Source organism: Ostrinia furnacalis, unplaced genomic scaffold (assembly GCF_004193835.3).
Source record: "Ostrinia furnacalis isolate ACB-3 unplaced genomic scaffold, ASM419383v2 OfSCF1649, whole genome shotgun sequence".
Lineage (NCBI taxonomy): Eukaryota > Metazoa > Arthropoda > Insecta > Lepidoptera > Crambidae > Ostrinia > Ostrinia furnacalis.
Window position 1 is genome coordinate 401,672 of NW_021131888.1, and position 20,185 is coordinate 421,856.

At 41.6% G+C, this 20,185-nt stretch overlaps 1 protein-coding gene across 1 annotated transcript in view; it reads left to right on the forward strand.

Moving 5' to 3' along the window:
• Nucleotides 1-341: 341 nt before the first annotated feature.
• The window catches only part of U4-U6-60K (U4-U6 small nuclear riboprotein factor 60K), a 43,432-nt gene continuing 23,588 nt past the window's right edge, over nucleotides 342-20,185 (forward strand). The window contains exons 1-10 of the mRNA XM_028305238.1: nucleotides 342-686; nucleotides 1,215-1,324; nucleotides 2,896-2,990; nucleotides 3,702-3,860; nucleotides 5,975-6,080; nucleotides 6,459-6,529; nucleotides 7,591-7,720; nucleotides 8,977-9,101; nucleotides 15,384-15,514; nucleotides 17,935-18,019. Coding sequence (XP_028161039.1) covers nucleotides 521-686; nucleotides 1,215-1,324; nucleotides 2,896-2,990; nucleotides 3,702-3,860; nucleotides 5,975-6,080; nucleotides 6,459-6,529; nucleotides 7,591-7,720; nucleotides 8,977-9,101; nucleotides 15,384-15,514; nucleotides 17,935-18,019 — 1,178 coding nt within the window. The 5' untranslated portion in view covers nucleotides 342-520. The remainder of the gene's footprint in view (nucleotides 687-1,214; nucleotides 1,325-2,895; nucleotides 2,991-3,701; nucleotides 3,861-5,974; nucleotides 6,081-6,458; nucleotides 6,530-7,590; nucleotides 7,721-8,976; nucleotides 9,102-15,383; nucleotides 15,515-17,934; nucleotides 18,020-20,185) is intronic.

The following is a 20,185-nucleotide window of genomic DNA, read 5'->3' on the forward strand; positions in this document are numbered from 1 at the left end:
TGCTGTGAATAAACGTTGGTTGTTGGAAGAAATTTACTTCCAAAACGTGATGGCTCCTAAATTGTTTTTCTTGTTCCCTGATTCACGGGTAATTATTTTACAATGGCATCATTGTTGTCTATGATTTTATTTTTACGTTCCGTTCTACAAAGCCACAGTTTATTCCAAATCCTATTATATTCTTCAATTCTGCTTAAAAATTTACAATTTAACGTTGTTTATCATGTTTAGGTTACTTTATATATATTTCATCACTATTAAGAGTAAATTAGATTTTAGGAATAAATAGTAAGCCAACGCAGAAACATATGACACTAAATTTGATTACATGAACAGAAACGTTTCATGTTTGTGTTTGACGTTTACGCGTCGCGATAGTTTACCGATTTTAATTCGTTAAAAATAATTTCACCACTATTTAAGTCAGGACAGTACCCTAAATACCGTAATCCTACAAATCTTAATTCATTTTCACTTCAATTATTTTTATTTTGACTGACTTGATAAACATAACCTAAAAATGTCTGACGATGAGGATGTGATTCTGGTGAAGAAAAGCAAGCAAGTCCACTATGGATCCTTGGAGGAACAGGAGAAGGCTCGGCTGGCGGCACTGGCGGCTGCAGCCAGAGAAGGAACCGAGGATAATGGCGGAAAAGAGCTTGGAGACATACAAATTTCAAATGGTATGTATGAAAAAGAATTAAAAGTTTATTTTATAACTTTTACAGACCTGTATCAATTTTTATATTAAAGTAAAATAACTTATTCTAACATGTAAACACTTGACTATCATGATAATACTAGTTTTGTTGTATATTCTTCAAGTTTTTGCTTATTTTAAATGAAGTTTTGGTTACCAGCTCAGCAGTAAATAATGCTTTTAATCAAACAGCTCCTCTTGCATAAGATTTTAAACTTTCGCGTTGCATTACAGTGCCGTTAAGGTCGCATTGTGATCTGTATTTCTCTATCTTGTCACCTATTGTATAAAATATGATAGCACTTAGAAGTATTGAACTTCTATGGTACAAAATCGAATATCTATATATATAAAAATGAAACCCGTTTCGCGTTGTCACGGCATCACGTGTGAACGGCTGAACCGATTTCGATAATTCTTTTTTTTAAATGTTTGTGGAAGTCCAAGGATGGTTCTTACNGGATATGATTAAATAAGTATACTTACAAATACAACTTTGATTTATTTATAGAATATATGGAGCTTGAAGAAGAGATGTCTCGTGATAAAAAAGCACTGCTCGAAGAATTCGAGCGGAGACGCAAAGCTCGGCAGCTGAATGTGTCCACCGACGACGATGAGGTTAGTTAATCATGCACTTTGTAACCTATTTATGTCTATACAGGGTGTTTCAAAAAGTAGTGTTAAGCCGAAGCTCAGAGGTAGAGCATCAGTAGGGCTACCAGAATCACCCCTATGTATGGGCTGCAATTTTTGATAGTTTTCGAGTTATGATTGTTTTAAATTTCTATGCTTTGACAGTTTTTTGGTCACTGTGGTGCGGATAGTCAAGGTACATGCCTGATTTTTCTGGCCACTTGCATTCAGTTACTCCAGCATTTTACCCGATAATATCTGTCCATCTTAGGCGGTCTTCCTCTGCTGCAGGTGTCATTGCCAAGTCTTCACTCCTTTCTGGCTCAGCTCATATATTTATGTATCTGGCATAATTACTGTGAAGTGTAAAAACCCTAATTGAAAATGCCTTAGGCCGTTTTCTGACTTGTCGGCGCGGCACCACGCTCGGAATACGCGGTACCGAAAGCTTTCCGAGCGCCTATATTTCAATGGAGCGTTCCTGATTGGCGCGGTACGGCACAGACTCAGTAAAGCAGTGATGGCCAAGAGTTCGACCGTGAAGACTATTTTGGTAGGCCACGAGAGTTAAATAAACTGAACAGAATAATTGAAAATGAAAAATGTTTCATTTCACTCTTCTGAACTGCCTTGCAGTCGACCGCAAGAAATATTAGCAGAAGGCCGGCAATACCAGGACCGCTTGAAGCAGTCAGGGTCGACAGCTTCAAGCTAGCAATGGGCGTTATTCGTTATCACGGGTTATTAAACGAGTGATCAGCCTGACCAGTGATCACTCGTTATCCAGAAACGCCTAAACTAGTTTTTTTCTTAACGTCATACAACGTTAGAATCTCTTCGTTATTCAACACGATTGTTTCCACAACGCTCTAAAGCTAAACTGAATTCACTCTTAAGCAAACAACATAAGGTAGATGTTTGGTTGACATAAAAAATAACGTGTTTCCCGCTTCGTTATGACATATTTGAGGACAACGTCGTACATTGACGATTCTTAAACATATTTTTGTAACCTAAAGGAGTAAAGCTAGTAATGTATGGTGTCCAATTAATAAGGATCGCAACGAAACGAGTGCGTGTGCGAGTGAGAAAGCCAACCACGCAATCTTGTATACCCATTCTTATAAGATACACCATACAAGAATGCATGGTAAATTCAGTGAACTGCTCCTGAATCGAATGTACCTACTACTACTATTTCTATTTATTTATATTAACCGGCAGACAGTGGTGACTGAGTTTGTTGCGACGCTTCTTCTCAGCACTTGCCAAATGTTGGTCTCGAAGCACTGGTAGGGTAAAAAGATTATGAGACATGTAGAGGCTCCTTAAGAGCAAAATGACGATTTGCAAGAACTATTTATTAGTCCAAACAAATAAAGAAATTTTGACTTTGACTTTGACAGTTAATACCAACTGCTCGAGCAGTTATCACTGGCAGCTTCAAGCTGTTGACTCTTGACTACAAGAGTGGTCCGTGTATGTTGATGATGTACCACTGCCGCTACGACAAGACAGTAAACGGCCTTAGTTTTATGTTAAATTTGTTTTTACAGGTACGAAGAAGTCTTCGTCAGCTCGGTGAGCCGGTGTGCCTCTTCGGTGAGGGTCCGGCAGAGAGGAGAGTTCGTTTGAGGGACTTGCTTAGTTAGTAAGTACAACAATAGTAATTCCTCCATCCACCAGACGGCCCAACTTTACTAGCATAGCACATTCGCGATATTGTTGGCCAAATCATGAAGTTCTGGCGTTGCCTAATAATGACTTGGGATCATTAATATCCATACATAATAATTTTTCACTTTTTTAGTACTTTTAGAGGCCATTAATGTATGAACACCATCGAACATGTATAAATTGCCTTAGAGTAATCCTACAACTTTGACATGATATTAACTAATATTACTATTACTATTATACCTCCAAACGGAGTACTACCTAGCCACACCATATTTTTTTCATTGGCCTTCAGAAATAGCCTAATAATAGGCTAGTTGCCTAAAAAAATTTTTTTAGTCCGTAATGTTTAATATCAAAAAATATTGGACACATATATATTTTTATTTGTCAATCTAACACATAATTACATAGTTATGGTGCGTTGAAGTTGCGCACGACGTCACAACGTGCGGCATTTTTAAGCAAGCGTTGACGTCACGGGCCTCTTCTTATGAACTTTGGGGCGCTTTATCTCTTTAAATTTTCATTAGTTTGAAAAAGTGAAAAATACGTGTAGAGTATATTTTGATAAGTTAACTGACGGACTAATTAAAACTCTTGCTTTTTGACCCAGGCAACATCCCCATTTATGGAACTTGAATTATACTTTTACACATTAATTGTTGTTATTATTATCTTCCAGCCTGGGAGAAGATGCAATCCACAAGAAAATGGAAGAGGAGGAGGCCCGTATAGAAAGAGACAGAGGCCGCGAGGGCACGTGGTACCACGAAGGACCTCCGGAGTTGAGGGACGCTAGGCTTTGGATCGCTCGGTACTCACTGCCGAGGGCGAAACAGAGGTCAGTGGAACTAAAACTAGTAATTTAGTAGCTAAACGTTCATCAAACTACCCCCTAAAGGGGTGAAAAGGTATCAAAATTTACCCCCTAAGGAGGTGAAAAAGGTATCCAAATGTACCCCCTAAAGGGTTGAAAAAGGTATCAAAATTTACCCCCTAAGGGGGTGAAAAGGCGTTAAAATTTACCCCTTACGGGGTTGAAAATGGTATCAAAATTGATCCCCTAAGGGGGTGAAAAGGCGATTAAATATACCCCTTACGGGGGTGAAAAAAATGGTATCAAAATTTATCCCCTAAGGGAGTGAAACTGTATCAAAAGTTACCTCCTGAGGGGGTGGAAAAGGAATCAAAAGTTACCCTCTAAGGGGGTGAAAAAGGTATCAAAATTTAACCCGAGGGGATGAAACGGGTATCTAAAAAAAGGTAGTATTATGTTAATCGACTCAAGTAGTATACTAGAGGAAGAGGCTCGTGTAGAGAGGGACAGAGGCCGCGAGGGCACGTGGTACCACGAAGGACCTCCGGAGTTGAGGGACGCTAGGCTTTGGATCGCTCGGTATAGCTTGCCGAGGGCCAAACAGAGGTCAGTAGAAATCTTACATATTCAGGTGTACCTAGCTTCTGGGGATATAAGGGGACAATGTGGCTCAGAGGGGATGGTATGGTGTGACCCATAGGGGATGGTGTGACCACAGAGGTCAGTGGTACTTGTTCGCATTAGTCGAGTAACGAGTAACTTAGTAGATAAACTACCCCCTAAGGGGTTGAAATAGGTATCAAACTGTACTCCCTAAGGGGATGAAACGGTAATCTAAAATTCACGCAAGCGAAACCGCGGGCAAAGCTAGTATTATTATAATCGACTCAAGTAGGTACTGTAGGTAGGTATTAGAGGAGGAGGCCCGTATAGAAAGGGACAGAGGCCGCGAAGGCACGTGGTACCACGAAGGACCTCCGGAGTTGAGGGACGCTAGGCTTTGGATCGCTCGGTACTCACTGCCGAGAGCCAAACAGAGGTCAGTGGAACTAAAACGAGTAATTTAGTAGCTAAACGTTCATCAATCTACCCCCTAAAGGGGTGAAAAGGTATCAAAATGTAAGTTACCCTCTAAGGGGGTGAAAAAGGTATCAAAATTTACCCCCTAAGGGGTGGAAAAGGTATCAAAATTTACTCCCCAAGGGGGTGAAAAGACGCTAAAATTTAATCTCTAATGGGATGAAAAGACGTCAACATTTATCCCCTAAGGGGGTGTGAGAATGTCTCAAAATGTAAGCTAGTATTATGATAATCGACTCAAGTAGGTAGGTATTAGAGAAGGAGGCCCGTAATAGAGAGAGACAGAGGCCGCGAGGGCACGTGGTACCACGAAGGACCTCCGGAGTTGAGGGACGCTAGGCTTTGGATCGCTCGGTATAGCTTGCCGAGGGCCAAACAGAGGTCAGTGGAACTAAAAACCTAAACCTTAGCTAAACGTTCATCAATCTACCCCCTAAGGGGGTGAAAATGCGTTAAAATTTAACCCTTAAGGGGGTGAAAAGGTATCAAAATGTACCCCCTAAGGGGGTGAAAAAGACTTCAAAATTTATGCCCTAAGAGGGTGAGAATGTCTCATAATTTACCCCCTAAAGGGGTAAAAAAAGCATCACAATTTGCCTCCTAAAGGGATGAAAATGGTATCAATACACCCTAAAACCTAAACCTTAGCTGAACGTTCATCAAACTACCCCCTAAGGGGGTGAAAAGGCGTCAAAATTTACCTCCTGAGGTATGCATTGGTTCCCAAAGTGGGGGGCGCGCCTCCCAGGGGAGGCGCAAAGACCTTTAAAGGGGGCGCGGACCATCTGTGTACTTAAGTATAAAAAACCTGCGACCGCTGAGAGAATGCATTCCAGACTGCTCGATACGACCAATAAATAATCTTGACTGGAGGAGGCCCGCCCCCCTCGGAATTTTTTGTATGGTCGAAAGGGGGCGCGTCTCAAATAAGTTTGGGAACCAATGCCCTAAAGGGATGAAATGCGGATCAAATATTCACGAAGCGAAGTCGCGGACAAAAGCCAGTATTATGAGAATCGATTTGTCAAAGATCTTAATCGTGTTTTTTTTGTATCCAGGCTTACGAAAGCCCGTGAGGACCTGCAACTGGCAGGCAGCGTAAGGGCAGCAGCGAAACAAGACTCGCAGAGAAAGGCCTCCGCCATCTCCATATATTGCAGCCAGGTAATTTACTAAATCAGTGGTTCCCAACTTTTTCTAGACCAGAACCTATTTTACTATAGTCTGGTCTGCGAGCACGTAGAATTTTGTATAATTATTTTTAATTTTATTTTTTATGCATCACTACAAAGACTTGCAGGCTATCCATGAAATATAGCTGAACAACTTAATTATTGAATTTCTTTTTGTGTTTACATTTTTAAATTACTATTTGTTGGCATCTTGTTCTTGCATGATCATGACAAAAAAAAGTAAATCTATCCATAAAAAACTGAAATAAATATGCATGCAATAAACGTCTTTGAATTTGAATAAATACCAATAAAACTTTTTTTTAATAAATAGAGTGACGTATTAGAAAACATTGTATATTCATTTCAGATTGGCGACACTCGGCCAATCAGCTTTTGCAGATTCAGCAGCGACAGTCAAATGCTTATAACTTCAAGTTGGTAAGTAAATACATGACCCATTGGTGGGCCAAACATAAAGGATTGATTCTACTGCTTAAATTAATATTATGTACAATGTTGCAATGCCCTCACAGCGCTCATGTTCTGGGACTGTTTTATTTTTAACTAGCTTTCCGCCCGCGGCTTCGCCCGCGTGGAATTTTGTCTGTCACAGAAAAACTTTATCGCGCGCGTCCCTGTTTCAAAAACCGGGATAAAAACTATCCTATGTTCTTTCCCGGGACTCAAACTATCTCTATGCCAAATTTCATCAAAATTGGTTGCGAGGTTTAAGCGGGAAAGCGTAACAGACAGACAGACAGACAGACAGAGTTACTTTCGCATTTATAATATTAGTTGGGATTAGTTGGGATACCTTGTTTGTACCACATGAAGCAATAAAGATATTATGATTAATGCTGTAGATAGAAAATTTTGCTTAAAGAAAACATTCCTTTATTTTTTAAAAGAAAGAGAACTGCGTTCAAAGATTTCCTAAAATTCTCAATCATACCTTCACCATTTCTTTAAAAGAATTAAGGAATGTTTTCTTTGAGTAAAACATGCCTTTAAGAGCACTTTCCCTACAGGTGGCATTACAAAATTCCACCCTGTATAAAAAAGACGTTCCCATACTAATTGACTGATTACTGATGCAATTTGTATGGTAAGTTTTATTTAAGACTAGCTTTCCGCCCGCGGCTTCGCCCGCGTGGAATTTTGTCTGTCACAGAAAAACTTTATCGCGCGCGTCCCTGTTTCAAAAACCGGGATAAAAACTAATTCTATGCCAAATTTAATCAAAATCGTTTCAGTAGTTTAGGCGTGAAAGACAGACAGACAGAGTTACTTTCGCATTTAGTATAGATTTGAATTTCCTTCTCTTGGGGAAAGTTTCATTTGAGCAGTAGAATCAACCTTTTTGTTGGGTGACACTATACAGGGTGAATATTTGACCACATCAAAAAGTAATGATTTTATTTAGCAAGATTGCATTTTTTTTTTTACTTTTTTGTTTAATTTTATTATCTATTATTAGTTTTTATTTATCTACCTCTCAGGTCCGGACTCAGCAAGGTGTGGTCAGTACCGGACTGCACGCCGCTGCAAGTGCTGAAAGGTCACTCTTGCAACGTCAGCAGCGCTGTGTTCCATCCACAGGCCGCGCTGCCTAACCACTTTAGAGATAAGGTATTGTCGAATTAAATTAGATAGATAATATCAGAGAAAATACAAATGACAAAATTTACCGGGGATTAGCGGGGAGTTGCAGTGTGTGCGTGCGCGCTTGGCGCGCTCACATACAAACCGCGCTCGGTGCGTTTCTATGAAGATGACCTACTCATTTGTATTTACTCTGATAATATTAAAATTGTGAAAAATCAAAAACGCGCGGGGACTTATACAGGATGTAATTTTGTAATGCCATCTGGAGGGAAAGTACTCTTAATATTGTAGATAGAAAAAAATTCTCAAAGAAAACATTCCTTTATGTTTGAAAAGAAATAGAACTGCAGTCAAAGATTTCCAAAAATTTCCTTACCACACCCGGGAATCAAACCAACTAAAATCTGTTAAAAATTTCACCCTGTATTTTTTTACATCAATCGTTAGGGTTAATAATAATAATAATAATAATAAATAACTTTTATTAACACACATACAATACAATACAACACATTTAAAAGAAAGAGACGAATGCATGTTAATAGGGCGCCTGCTCAGTTTTAGTTGGGACACCTTAATAGGGTATCCCGACACTGATTTTCAGCAGGAAGCCCTATCAGCTACTGCGCATCCCTACTGGCGAGCCTGGTGTAAAAAGAAAATAATTATGTTAATTTATGTTATTTATATTTAAAATTATAACAGCACAGAGGGGATACGCAGCAACTATTAGTCGCTTAAGTATAAGGATGAAATCTCTCTAACAAACTTGATAAATCAAATGAAAAGAAAACCATGAAATCTTAAATTATTTTAATTATGTACAGAAAATTGTATGGTATGGTGGTGAATTTTCGAAAATTTTTCGAAAATCTTTAAATGCAGTTCTTTCTTTTCAAAAATAAAGGAATGTTTTCTTTCAGTAAATTTTTCTATCTACAGTATTAAGAGTACTTTCCCTCCAGGTGGCATTACAAAATTCCATCCTGTATATTTTTCTTGTAATTACTTTAATGTGTACTACCCATGAGATGGGCGTAGTTTTACAAAATCTCACCATAGGGACTTCTTTACACCATATTAAATATTTTAAGTTTTTAACCCCTAATTGCTGTTGCTTTAGTCTCTAACGCATGATGTTTTCACTTTTAATTAAGTTTGCATTAACAAGTGACATTTTTTATAGTTACTTTTGTGAAGCCTCAATGTAACCTTGTTGGTGATCAAATAAATAAATAAATAAACCACCCTGTATATTATTTTCTTATTTTTCCATACAGATAAAGAACACCAAAGAAGGCACATCAGACACGCCTGAAGCGATGGAAACCGACGAAAAGTCTGCCGCGTGCACCATGGCTTCCTGCGCCTATGACGGCACCGTGTATCTGTGGAACTTCAGCAGGTAGGTAGCCAATGGCGCCAAGTCACTATTTAGTGGCGCCAAGTCACTAGCTTGTGGTGCCAACTCATGTTTTAGTGGCGCCAAGTGACTATTTAATGACGCCACACTTACTGTCGCTATCTGAGGCGCCAAGTCACTGGTGTCACTACGTAGTGGCGCCAAGTCACTATTTACACTTACTGTCACTAGCTGAGGCGCCAAGTCACTCACTAGGGGGCGCTAACTCACTATCTAGTGGAGCCAATTCGCTTGCTCACTCACACAGTCACTCGCCAGTAGCGCCGTTACTAACAAGTTGCATAGTCATTCGCATGTGGCGCCAAGTGACTAGCTGTGGCGCCAAATCTCTAGCTGTGGCGCCAATCACTCGCTATTACTAGCTAGGGGCGCCCCATGTCACTCCCTAATGGCACCAAATGACTCGCTGTCTATCTAGTCAAGTCACACTATTGTGCCGCCAAGTCATTATCTATGGGGCGCTAGGTAACTTATTAGGGGCGCCAAGTCACTATATAGTGGCGCCAAGTCACTAGCTAGTGGCGCCAAGATAGTAAGTCTGATGTACAAAAGAAGGCACATCAGACACGCCTGAAGCGATGGAGACCGATGAAAAGTCTGCCGCGTGCACCATGGCTTCCTGCGCCTATGACGGCACCGTGTATCTGTGGAACTTCTGCAGGTAGGTAGATAGTCACTAGTTAGTGGCGCCAAGTCACTAGTGAGTGGCGCCAAGTCAAACTGTCAATGGCGCCAAAATCCACTCACTGAGACTATCTAGTGGCGCCCCAAGTCATACTATTACTAGCACACTATTTAGTGACGCCAAATCACTATTTACACTTAGTCACTAGCTGAGGCGCCACGTCACTGGATAGTGGTGCTAAGTCACTCACTAGGGGGCGCCAAGTCACAAGCTAGTGGCGCTAAGTCACTCACTAGGGGCGCTAAGTCAACCATAAGTCGCGCCAAGATAGTAAGTCTGATGTACTATCGGGGACTCGAACGCCTTGACACCTTAAGGGCCTAAATTGTTTGCACACACACGCTCGATTAAACTCCGCCCCCGTTCATTCATATTTCGGGTCTAAGCAGCGTCGGCGCACCACTGTAGATGTTTGCCCTAGCAAACCAAGCTCTATGTAAAGCAATTAGGATTGAGTATTGCTTATTACCCGCATCCGTAGCGCACGTTTGGCAACGTCGCATTTTAGTCAATTTGAAACCCAATAAAGAATCGCTACAAAATATTATATGAGGCTTCGTGTAAAATTTGAACTAGCGATTGCCCGCTCGGGTCACAAAATTGCTATCGCACATTCCGAGGTAACTATGCAATTTCCCGAGAAAAAAGTAGCCCTTTCTACAATTATTGTTGATATTATGAGTGTAAATCTCATGATATTAGTTTAGCTAGTTAGGGCGAGAAATACAATATCATACAGTTGCTTTCGAATTTTACTTATTTAATAGGTATTTAATTTATTCGGAACTTATTTAAACAATATGTTATTGAATTAATTAGTAAAGTGTTAAGGAATATTTGTGGCTTAAAACAATCATTGTAAGATCTGGCTATAACTTTCTTAAATCCTTGAATGTAAATAAAAACTTATACCTGATAGGTTTCTATTTATTTTTAATGCATATTTTGTTTTCCGTTTTAAAGAAACACTTATCTTTAAAACGGAACATCTCACATCCAGGTAATTGGTTATCGTAAATATTATAATATTAAGTTAGTTTTATTTCAAATTCAATTTTTTATTGCACATTAAGTGTCTTTACACAAGGTCTTAAATCAATAACAATTAAACTTCAAACTAAATAATACTTAAACAGTTAACAATGTATAGATAAGTTTGTAAGTAAATATAAGAATTATTTTGAGAGGCATGGTTCAGTAATCGAGCGGAGGTCAATAAAAAGGCAATCAAACAGTCCAATTACTAGCACGGGTCAACACAAATCAATCGGTTATTGATCACGAAACTTCACAAAAAAACAAAGGAGAGAATATGTCGACAGATCGCCAAAGCAAAAAGCAGACAGACCTCGTATAAAAACACAATATTAAAAAAAATACATATCTATTTGTTTGTAACCAAATTCTATTATTAAAATTCTAAGGCTGAGTTGCACCATCTTACTTTAACTTTAACAAACGTCAAAATTCTGTCAAACTCCATACAAAAAGGACCGGTTACCGTTATAGTTACGGTCAAAGTTAGGTGGTGCAACTCAGCCTAAAACTAAGAAAGATTGAAGAAAAAGAAACATTTCGTTTTAAACCTTAACCGTATGACAATAAAGTGCACAATGGTATTTCGTATTGCAACCTAAGCCCTGATTGTCTCTTATTGGTCGTAGTAAAAATATAGTAAAATGCGTAACCAATTAGAGACGCGGTGAGCACGTGACCGGAGCGATGCGCTTACGCTAAAATTTCTACAAAGTGGTCAGGCGGAAGAGGCCCCGATAGTACAAAAGATGGAAAGATGAAAAGTCTGCCGCGTGCACCATGGCGTCCTGCGCCTATGACGGCACCGTGTATCTGTGGAACTTCAGCAGGTAGGTAGATAGTCACTAGTTAGTGGCGCCAAGTCACTAAATAGTGGCGCCAAGTCATTAATTAGTGGCGCCAAAAGTAACTCACTGTCACTAGCTGTGGCGCCAAGTCACTTGATTTGGCGCCAAGTCACTTGATGTGGCGCCAAGTCACTCGCTTTTACTAGCTAGGGGCGCCAAATCACTATTTACACTAGCTGAGGCGCCAAGGCACAGGCTAGTGGCGCCATGTCATTATTAAGAGGCGCCAAGTTAATAGCCGTGGCGCCAAATCACTCGCTTTTACTAGCTAGGGGCACAAAATCACTATTTACACTTACTGTCACTAGCTGAGGCGCCAAGGCACAGGCTAGTGGCGCCAAGTCACTAGCTGTGGCGCCAAGTCGCTCACTATTACTAGCTAGGGGCGCCCCATGTCACTCCCTTATGGCACCAAATGGCTCGCTGTCTATCTAGTGGCGCCAAGATAGTAAGACTGATGAAAAGTCTGCCGCGTGCACCATGGCGTCCTGCGCCTATGACGGCACCGTGTATCTGTGGAACTTCAGCAGGTAGGCAGAGGCGCTAAGTGACTCGCTAGTGGCGCCAAGTCACCGGATAGTGGGGCCAACTCACTATTTAGTGGCGCCAAGTCACTATATTGTGGCGCCAAGTCACTACATGGTGGCGCCAAGTCGTATCTATGGGGCGCTAAGTAACTTATTAGGGGCGCCAAATAACTATTAAGGACGCCAACTCACTATCTAGCGGCACCATGTCGATTGCTGTCACACGCTAGTGGCGCCAAGTCCCTTGTTAGTGGTGCCAAGTCACTCGCTGTGACTCGCTAGCACCTTCTAGTAGTGCCAAGTCACTTGGTGTCACTCGCTAGTGGCGCCAAGTCAATCGCTGTCACTGTCTATTGGTGGCAACTCAAGTCGTATTGGCGCCACTAGGTGATTAACTTTACCATAAAGCCCTAAGTCTATTTTGTGTCCCGCAGCGAAGCCCCGATGGCGTCTATGGACGGGCACTACGACGACTATCCAGTGGCGCCAAGTCACTAGCTAGTGGTACCAAGCTACTAGCCAGTGGCGCCAATTCACTTCTTCTTTTTGTGTGTCCCGCAGCGAAGCCCCAATGGCGTCTCTGGACGGGCACGGCCCATCCCGCGTGTCCCGCGCGGAGTTCCACCCTTCGGGACGGTTTCTGGCCACCACAGTGTTTGACCACTCCTGGCGGCCAAGTCACTGTTTAGTGGCGCCAAGTCATAAGCTGTTTCTAGCTAGTGGCGCCAAGTTGCTATTTAGTGGCGCCAAGTCATACTCTGTCACTAATGATGTCGCCAAGTCACTAGCTAGTGGCGCCAAGTCATCACCTGCTGTCGCTTTTCAGTGGCGCCAAGTCATTCGCCAATGGCGCCAAGTCGCTCTAGAGGCGCCAAGTCACTCGCCAGTTGTGCCAAGTTTTATACTAGTAATGGCGCCAAGTCACTAGTTAGTGGCGCCAAATCGCTATTTACAGGGCCGAGTCACTTTATTGGCGCCAAGTCACGTCGTAGTGGCGCCAAGTCTTAGTTTAGTATGGTGTGTGTTGTGTGTGTGTGTTACTTAACCCTAACTCATTTTGTGTCCCGCAGCGAAGCCCCGATGGCGTCCCTAGACGGGCACGGGCCATCGCTCAGGGATAAGACACTCGCTGTCACTAGCTAGTGGCGCCAAGTCACCGCTGTCCCTAGTAATGTCACCTAGTCACAAGTTAGTGGCGCCAAATCATTATTTAGTGGCGCCAAATCGTTATTTAGTGGCGCATAGCTACCGCTGCCACTAGCTATTGGAACCAAGTCACGTCGTAGTGGCGCCAAGGCTTAGTTTAGCGTGTCTTTATTTAGCCTTAACTCATTTTGTGTCCCGCAGTGAAGCACCGATGGCATCCCATGGCTGGGATAGGACACTCGCTGTCATTAGGTAGTGGCGTCAAGTCACTATCTAGTGGCGCCAAATCACTCACTGTCACTAGTAATGGCGCCCAGTCACTAGTTAGTGGCGCCAAGTCATAAGCTGTCACCAGTAATGGCACCTAGACACAAGCTAGTGGCGCTAAGTTGTTATTTAATGGCGCCGTCACTCGCCAGTTGCGCCAAGTTTTATGCTATCACCTGTCATGGCACCAAGTCACTATTTAGTGGCGTCAAATCGCTTTTTATAGGGCCGAGTCACTTTAGTGGCGCCAAGTCTTAGTTTAGTGTGTTGTATGTGTGTGTAACTTAACCCTAACCCATTGTGTGTCCCGCAGCGAGGCCCCGATGGCGTCCCTAGACGGGCACGGGCCATCCCGCGTGTCCCGCGCGGAGTTCCACCCTTCGGGACGGTTTCTGGCCACCACAGTGTTTGACCACTCCTGGCGGCCAAGTCACTGTTTAGTGGCGCCAAGTCATTCGCTGTCATTATGTAGTGGCGCCAAGTCACTACCTAGAGGCGTCAAGTCACTTGCCAGTGGCGCCAAGTCATATGCTGTTTCTAGCTAGTGGCGCCAAATCATACTCTGTCACTAGTTAGTGGCGTCAAGACACTAGTTAGGGGCGCCAAGTCACCTGCTGTGGTTTTCAGGGACGCCAAGTCATTCGCCAGTAGCGCCAAGTCATTAGCCAGTGGCGCCAAGTCACTAGCTAGTGGCGCCTTGAAGACTAGCCAATGATGCAAAGTGACTACCCAGTGACGCCAAGTCACCCGCTGTCACTTTCTAGCGGCGCCAAGTTGTTTGGTGTCTCTCGATAGTGGCGCGAAGTCACCCGCTAATGGCGCCAATTGACTTATGAAGAATGTATTTTTTGTGTCCCGCAGCGAGGCCCCGATGGCGTCCCTAGACGGGCACGGGCCATCCCGCGTGTCCCGCGCGGAGTTCCACCCTTCGGGACGATTCCTGGCCACCACAGTGTTTGACCACTCGCTGTCATTAGGTAGTGGCGCCATTCCTATTGAGTGGCGCCAAGTCATACACTGGCCAATGGCGCCAAGTGACTGGCTAGTGGCGCCAAGTCACTAGCTAGCGGCGTTAAGTCACAAGATAGAGGCCAAATCACTCGCTATCACTAGTAATAGCGCCAAGTCGCAAGCTAGAGGCGCCAAATTACTCGCTGTCACTAGTAATGGTACCTAGACACTAACTAGTGACGCCGAGTCACTTTAGTGGCGCCAAGTGACTAGCTAGTGGCGCCAAGTCACTAGTTACTGTGTTTAACTTTACTAAGAAGAGCCTTAACTTATTTTGTCCCGCAGCGAGGCTCCGATGGCGTCTCTAGACGGGCATTACGACGACTATCCAGTGGCGCCAAGTCACTAGCTAATGGCGCCAAGTTGCTATTTAGTGGCGCCAAGTCAACATGGTCTCTAATAATGGCGCCAAGTCAGAGGCGCCAAATTACTAACTCATTTTGTGTCCCGCAGCGAGGCCCCGATGGCGTCTCTAGACGGGCACGGCCCATCGCTCTTGGATAAGACACTCGCTGTCACTAGCTAGTGGCGCCAAGTCACCGCTGTCCTTAGTAATGTCACCTAGTCGCAAGTTAGTGGCGCCAAATCATTATTTAGTGGCGCCAAGCCACTCGCTAGTGGCGCCAAATTGTTATTTAGTGGCGCATGGCTACCGCTGCCACTAGCTATTGGAACCAAGTCACGTCGTAGTGGCGCCAAGTCTTAGTTTACCGTGTTTAACTTTACTTCTCTCTTTGTCCCGCAGCGAAGCCCCGATGGCGTCCCTAGACGGGCACGGGCCATCCCGCGTGTCCCGCGCGGAGTTCCACCCTTCAGGACGATTTCTGGCCACCACAGTTTTTGACCACTCCTGGCGGCTTTGGGATTTGGAGACCGGTGAGTTTAATGCTTTATTTCTCACTAGCGGCCGCCCGCGACTTCGTACGCGTGGATCCCGTTTTACCCCCTTCATTATATTATTTTGACATTTAATTGACATTTTAATTCTATTTGTATTATTAATTTATTTGGACATGATGTGTATTTCTTTCTTATTAATACTGCAATTGTTTATTATTAATAAGAAAATATATTGAAAATTTGACATGTAATGAACATTATGAATAAATTTCTTATTCTTATTCTTATTCTTCCCGTTCCCGTGGGAATTTTGCGATATCCTATTGTAACTAAGCTTTAAGTTTGCTAAGGTACCTGCATGCCAAATTTCAAGCGTCTAACTTAAGCGGTTTAGATTTTTCTTACAAAAGGATTTTCCCGCTAATTCCCGTACCCGTGGGAATTCCTAAGTATACTATAACCTGCCCAGGAGTATGAAGAATTTGTACTAAGTATCGTTAAAATCCGTCGAGTAGTTTTTGATTCTATAAGGAACATACAGACGGACAGACAAAAATTTTACTGATTGCATTTTTGGCATCGGTATCGATCACTAATCACCCCCTGATAGTTATTTTGAAAATATATTTCATGTACAGAATTGACCTCTCTACAGATTTATTATAAGTATAGACTAGCTGCCTGTCATGGCGCCAAGTTGCTATTTAGTGACGCCAAGTCATACACTGTCACTAGTAGTGGCGCCAAGTCATACACCGTTGCCAGTAACGGCGCCAAGTCACTCGCTAATGGCGCCAAGTCATTTAAATGTCAAAAATCTCTGTTCTTAATCTTAATCTTTATTTCTGACTAGCGGCCGCCCGCGACTTCATACGCGTGGATCCCGTTTTACCCCCTTAGGGGTGGAGTTTCGTAAAATCCTTTCTTAGCGGATGCCTAAGTCATAACATCTACCTGCATCCCAAATTTCAGCCCGATCCGTCCAGTGGTTTGGGCTGTGTGTTGATAAAGCCTGGTCCGTGAGCACGTAGAATTTTGTCCAATGACCCCAAGCTACCCATCCTTATCGCTCGCGCGTAATTATATTGCTGTCGCGACTGTGCGACGGGCGCCCGCTGTGAATGTGCGAGCGCGACAGCAACATAATTACGCGCGAGCGATAAGGATGGGTAGCTTGGGGTCATTGGACAAAATTCTANTTATATTGCTGTCGCGACTGTGCGACGGGCGCCCGCTGTGAATGTGCGAGCGCGACAGCAACATAATTACGCGCGAGCGATAAGGATGGGTAGCTTGGGGTCATTGGACAAAATTCTACGTGCTCACGGACCAGGCTTTAGATCACTATCTCAGTCGCCTTTGAGTTATACAGGGTAGAATTTTGTAATGCCACCTGGAGGGAAAGTACTCTTAATACTGTAGACATAAAATTTTACTCAAAGAAAACATTCTTTTATTTTTGAAAAGAAAGAGAAATGCATTCAAAGATTTCCGAAAATTTTTCAAAAATTCACCACCAATCAATGCAATTTTCTGTAAACAATTAAAATAGAAAGAAAGAAAGAAAGATATATTTATTACAATGGACATCACACAAAAACAGGCAATTACATAGACATGACAGTGGCACATAATAATGGAAGAAGAAAAAATAAAAACAAGAGTAAAACTGAGCAGTGCCACCCATTCACCAACAAGATGCCCACTGCAATGGGACCCCACTCAGCATATGCCGTGGCCCACGGTGACGAAGGCCACGGCGCTGGTTTTCAGTGTGCCCCATGCCGAGTGAGGGTCACGGACCATTTGGTAAAATAAATAAAATAGTAAGCTGCATAAAATTGTCTAAAATAATTTAAGATTTGATGGTTTTCTTTTCATTTGATTTAACAAGTTTATTAGAGAGATTTCATCTTTATGCTTAACCCTAACGATCGATGCATTAAAAATACAGTGTGTAATTTTTAACAGATTTTAGTTGGTTCGAGTCCCGGGTGTGGCAAGCAAATTTTTGGAATTGTAATTGTATTTTTATTACATCTATCGTTAGGGTTAAGTATAAGGATGAAATCTCTCTAACAAACTTGATAAATCAAATGAAAAGAAAACCATGAAATCTTAAATTATTTTAATTATGTACAGAAAATTGTATGGTATGGTAGTAAATTTTCGAAATTTTTTCGAAAATTTTTGAATGCAGTTCTCTTTCTTTTCAAAAATAAAAGAATGTTTTCTTTCACTAAAATGTTTTAACGGTATTACGAGTACTTTCCCTCCAGGTGGCATTACAAAATTCCACCCTGTATATTTAGATTTGTCAATCAAACAAGTAATTACGAAGTTATGATGCGTTGAAGTTCCGTCACAAAGTGCTACACTTTTATTTAAGCACACCTTGACGTCACAGGGCTTGCTTTAACTATGGCGCGCTTTAAATCTTAATTTTTTGTTTTCAGCAACTGAAGTCCTGCATCAAGAGGGACACGCAAAACCTGTGTACAGTGTCGCCTTCCAAATTGACGGCTCTCTCGCTGTGACTGGGTGAGTGATTCCACATCCATCATCATAAATAAAATAAATAAATAAATATCCTTGGACATTTTACACTGCGCCTCTAGTCCCAAACTAAGCAAAGCTTGTACTATGGGTACTAGACAAAGGATATAAACATACTTAAATACTTTTTTTTTGTAAATACATACCTAGATAAGTATGTATTTACTATACTACTAATTTTCATACAAAATAAATTTTATGAAATCCGATTTGTATGAAAATTAAAATAATTAAAATAAAGATATCAATTTTCTGACTTCACCATACCATTTATATGACCATGTTAACATGGGCTAGTGTCGGCTCATATACCCATTTACCTAACACCCTGTATATAAAAAAAGCTTGCAATAAGTCGGGTTTTCCCTCCTGACGCAAGAACCGATTTCCACGGTTTTGCATTCGTTGGAAAGGTCTCGGGCTGTGAGGTTTTAGCAAAGAAAATTCAGGAAAATTTAACAAACGAAATTCCACGCGGGCGGAAAGCTAGTTATACATAGAAAACACCCAGTCCAATACAAACAAATATGTTCATGCACACAAATGTTTGTACTGAGCGGGAATCGAACCCGCTACCTCCGGAATAGTAGTCCGTTTCGAACCACTACACCAAACGGCCGACAATCATCATCATTATCATCATCATCATCAGTGCATTTAAGGTCTTTCGCGAGCTGTCATCGCCTTTCGCGTTGTCAACCGCGAGGCGAGGCGTTTACGTTACGGTGCGGATAAGTGTATTATTATTTGTAACCCAAATTAACATACGGGCGATAATAAAAGACTGTCTACAGGACAGGCCTTGCCTAGTGTAGAAATCTATAATTCTATTAGATTGGTAAACATTGTAATACAAAAGCATTGAATGATAAGTTATGTTACTTGTAAGTTTTGCAGTTTGTTTGTGCTAATTTTTTTTTTTTTTTTTAATAAATTTATTATTTATTATTATTATTATAATATATGCCAATTGTGGCACAAAATTACACGCGGGCAGAAGCTAGGTATACATAAAAGTCATATTTATTGGTATAACGTTAGCAGAATTACAGTCTATTGAATATACAGAAAAAGCCACCGTATAAGTTAGACTTACGTTATACCATAAAATCTGATTTTTATGCTTAATATTTGGGCAATAATTAGAAGTATTTTCCCCAACAATGAGACACTTTTGACAGTTTCAACTCCTTGCCAAACAGTTTTTTTAGGGTAGCTCCTAAAGCCACCATGACCCAAACTTCATGATTCACCAATATTCTATCCTATATTGGGAGCATACGCTGACAAACTTTCAGCTTTTATAAAATGACGTAGGTCTGGCCAGGCCTGTTCATCTCCGCGAGTTTACATCGAAAACAAAACACGCACGATGACCCTCACCTACAGGATACTATTCAACAAGGCCTCACATACGAGCGAACATTGACTCACGCACGCGTATTCTTGTGTATGATGGAAGAAAATAAAGAAAATGGTGTACTAAATACTGTGCAGTATTTAACTGCCTAAATNAATAATACTCTAAGAAACCTAGTCGCAAAAAAGATATGCGTACCATTTTTACAAGCACTTTGCTTGTTAGTTAGTATGGGATAAATCTTGCAACTGAATTTAAAACCAGTTCTCCTTAACCAATTGAGCTAAAATTTGGTATACTTCTGTAAGTACGATGACAATGCAATATTATGGTACCATTGAGCTGGATGGAGTCTGGAGGTGGCCATAGGAACTCTTAACGAAACGGCGGAATTCGCATTCGATTCGGAAAGCATCTAGTTTGGGTTCGTTGGACTTGTCTTTTAGAGCACTTTAGTGCTAGATGATGTCCAGGGTCCTGATAATGAAAAATGGTCAGGATGGATCAGAAATATTTGAAAAATGGTAGTCGTGGTAATGTAAAATATCATAAGGGGTGTCAACTTTCGAAGAATTTCGTAATTTATTGTCTAACTTTAAAAAATAATTGAGATATATTTTTTTTCCTTATTTTTCCTAAAGTAGTCATGACTATGCGGCGCCGGCTTATCCTTAAATTTTGGGACACGTTGTATATGAAATATCATAAAATATGAATATGTAAAATGTATTATGTAAAATGTAAAATCCCGCATCTGAAACGAAAAATACGAGTGTCAGCATCACATGTGG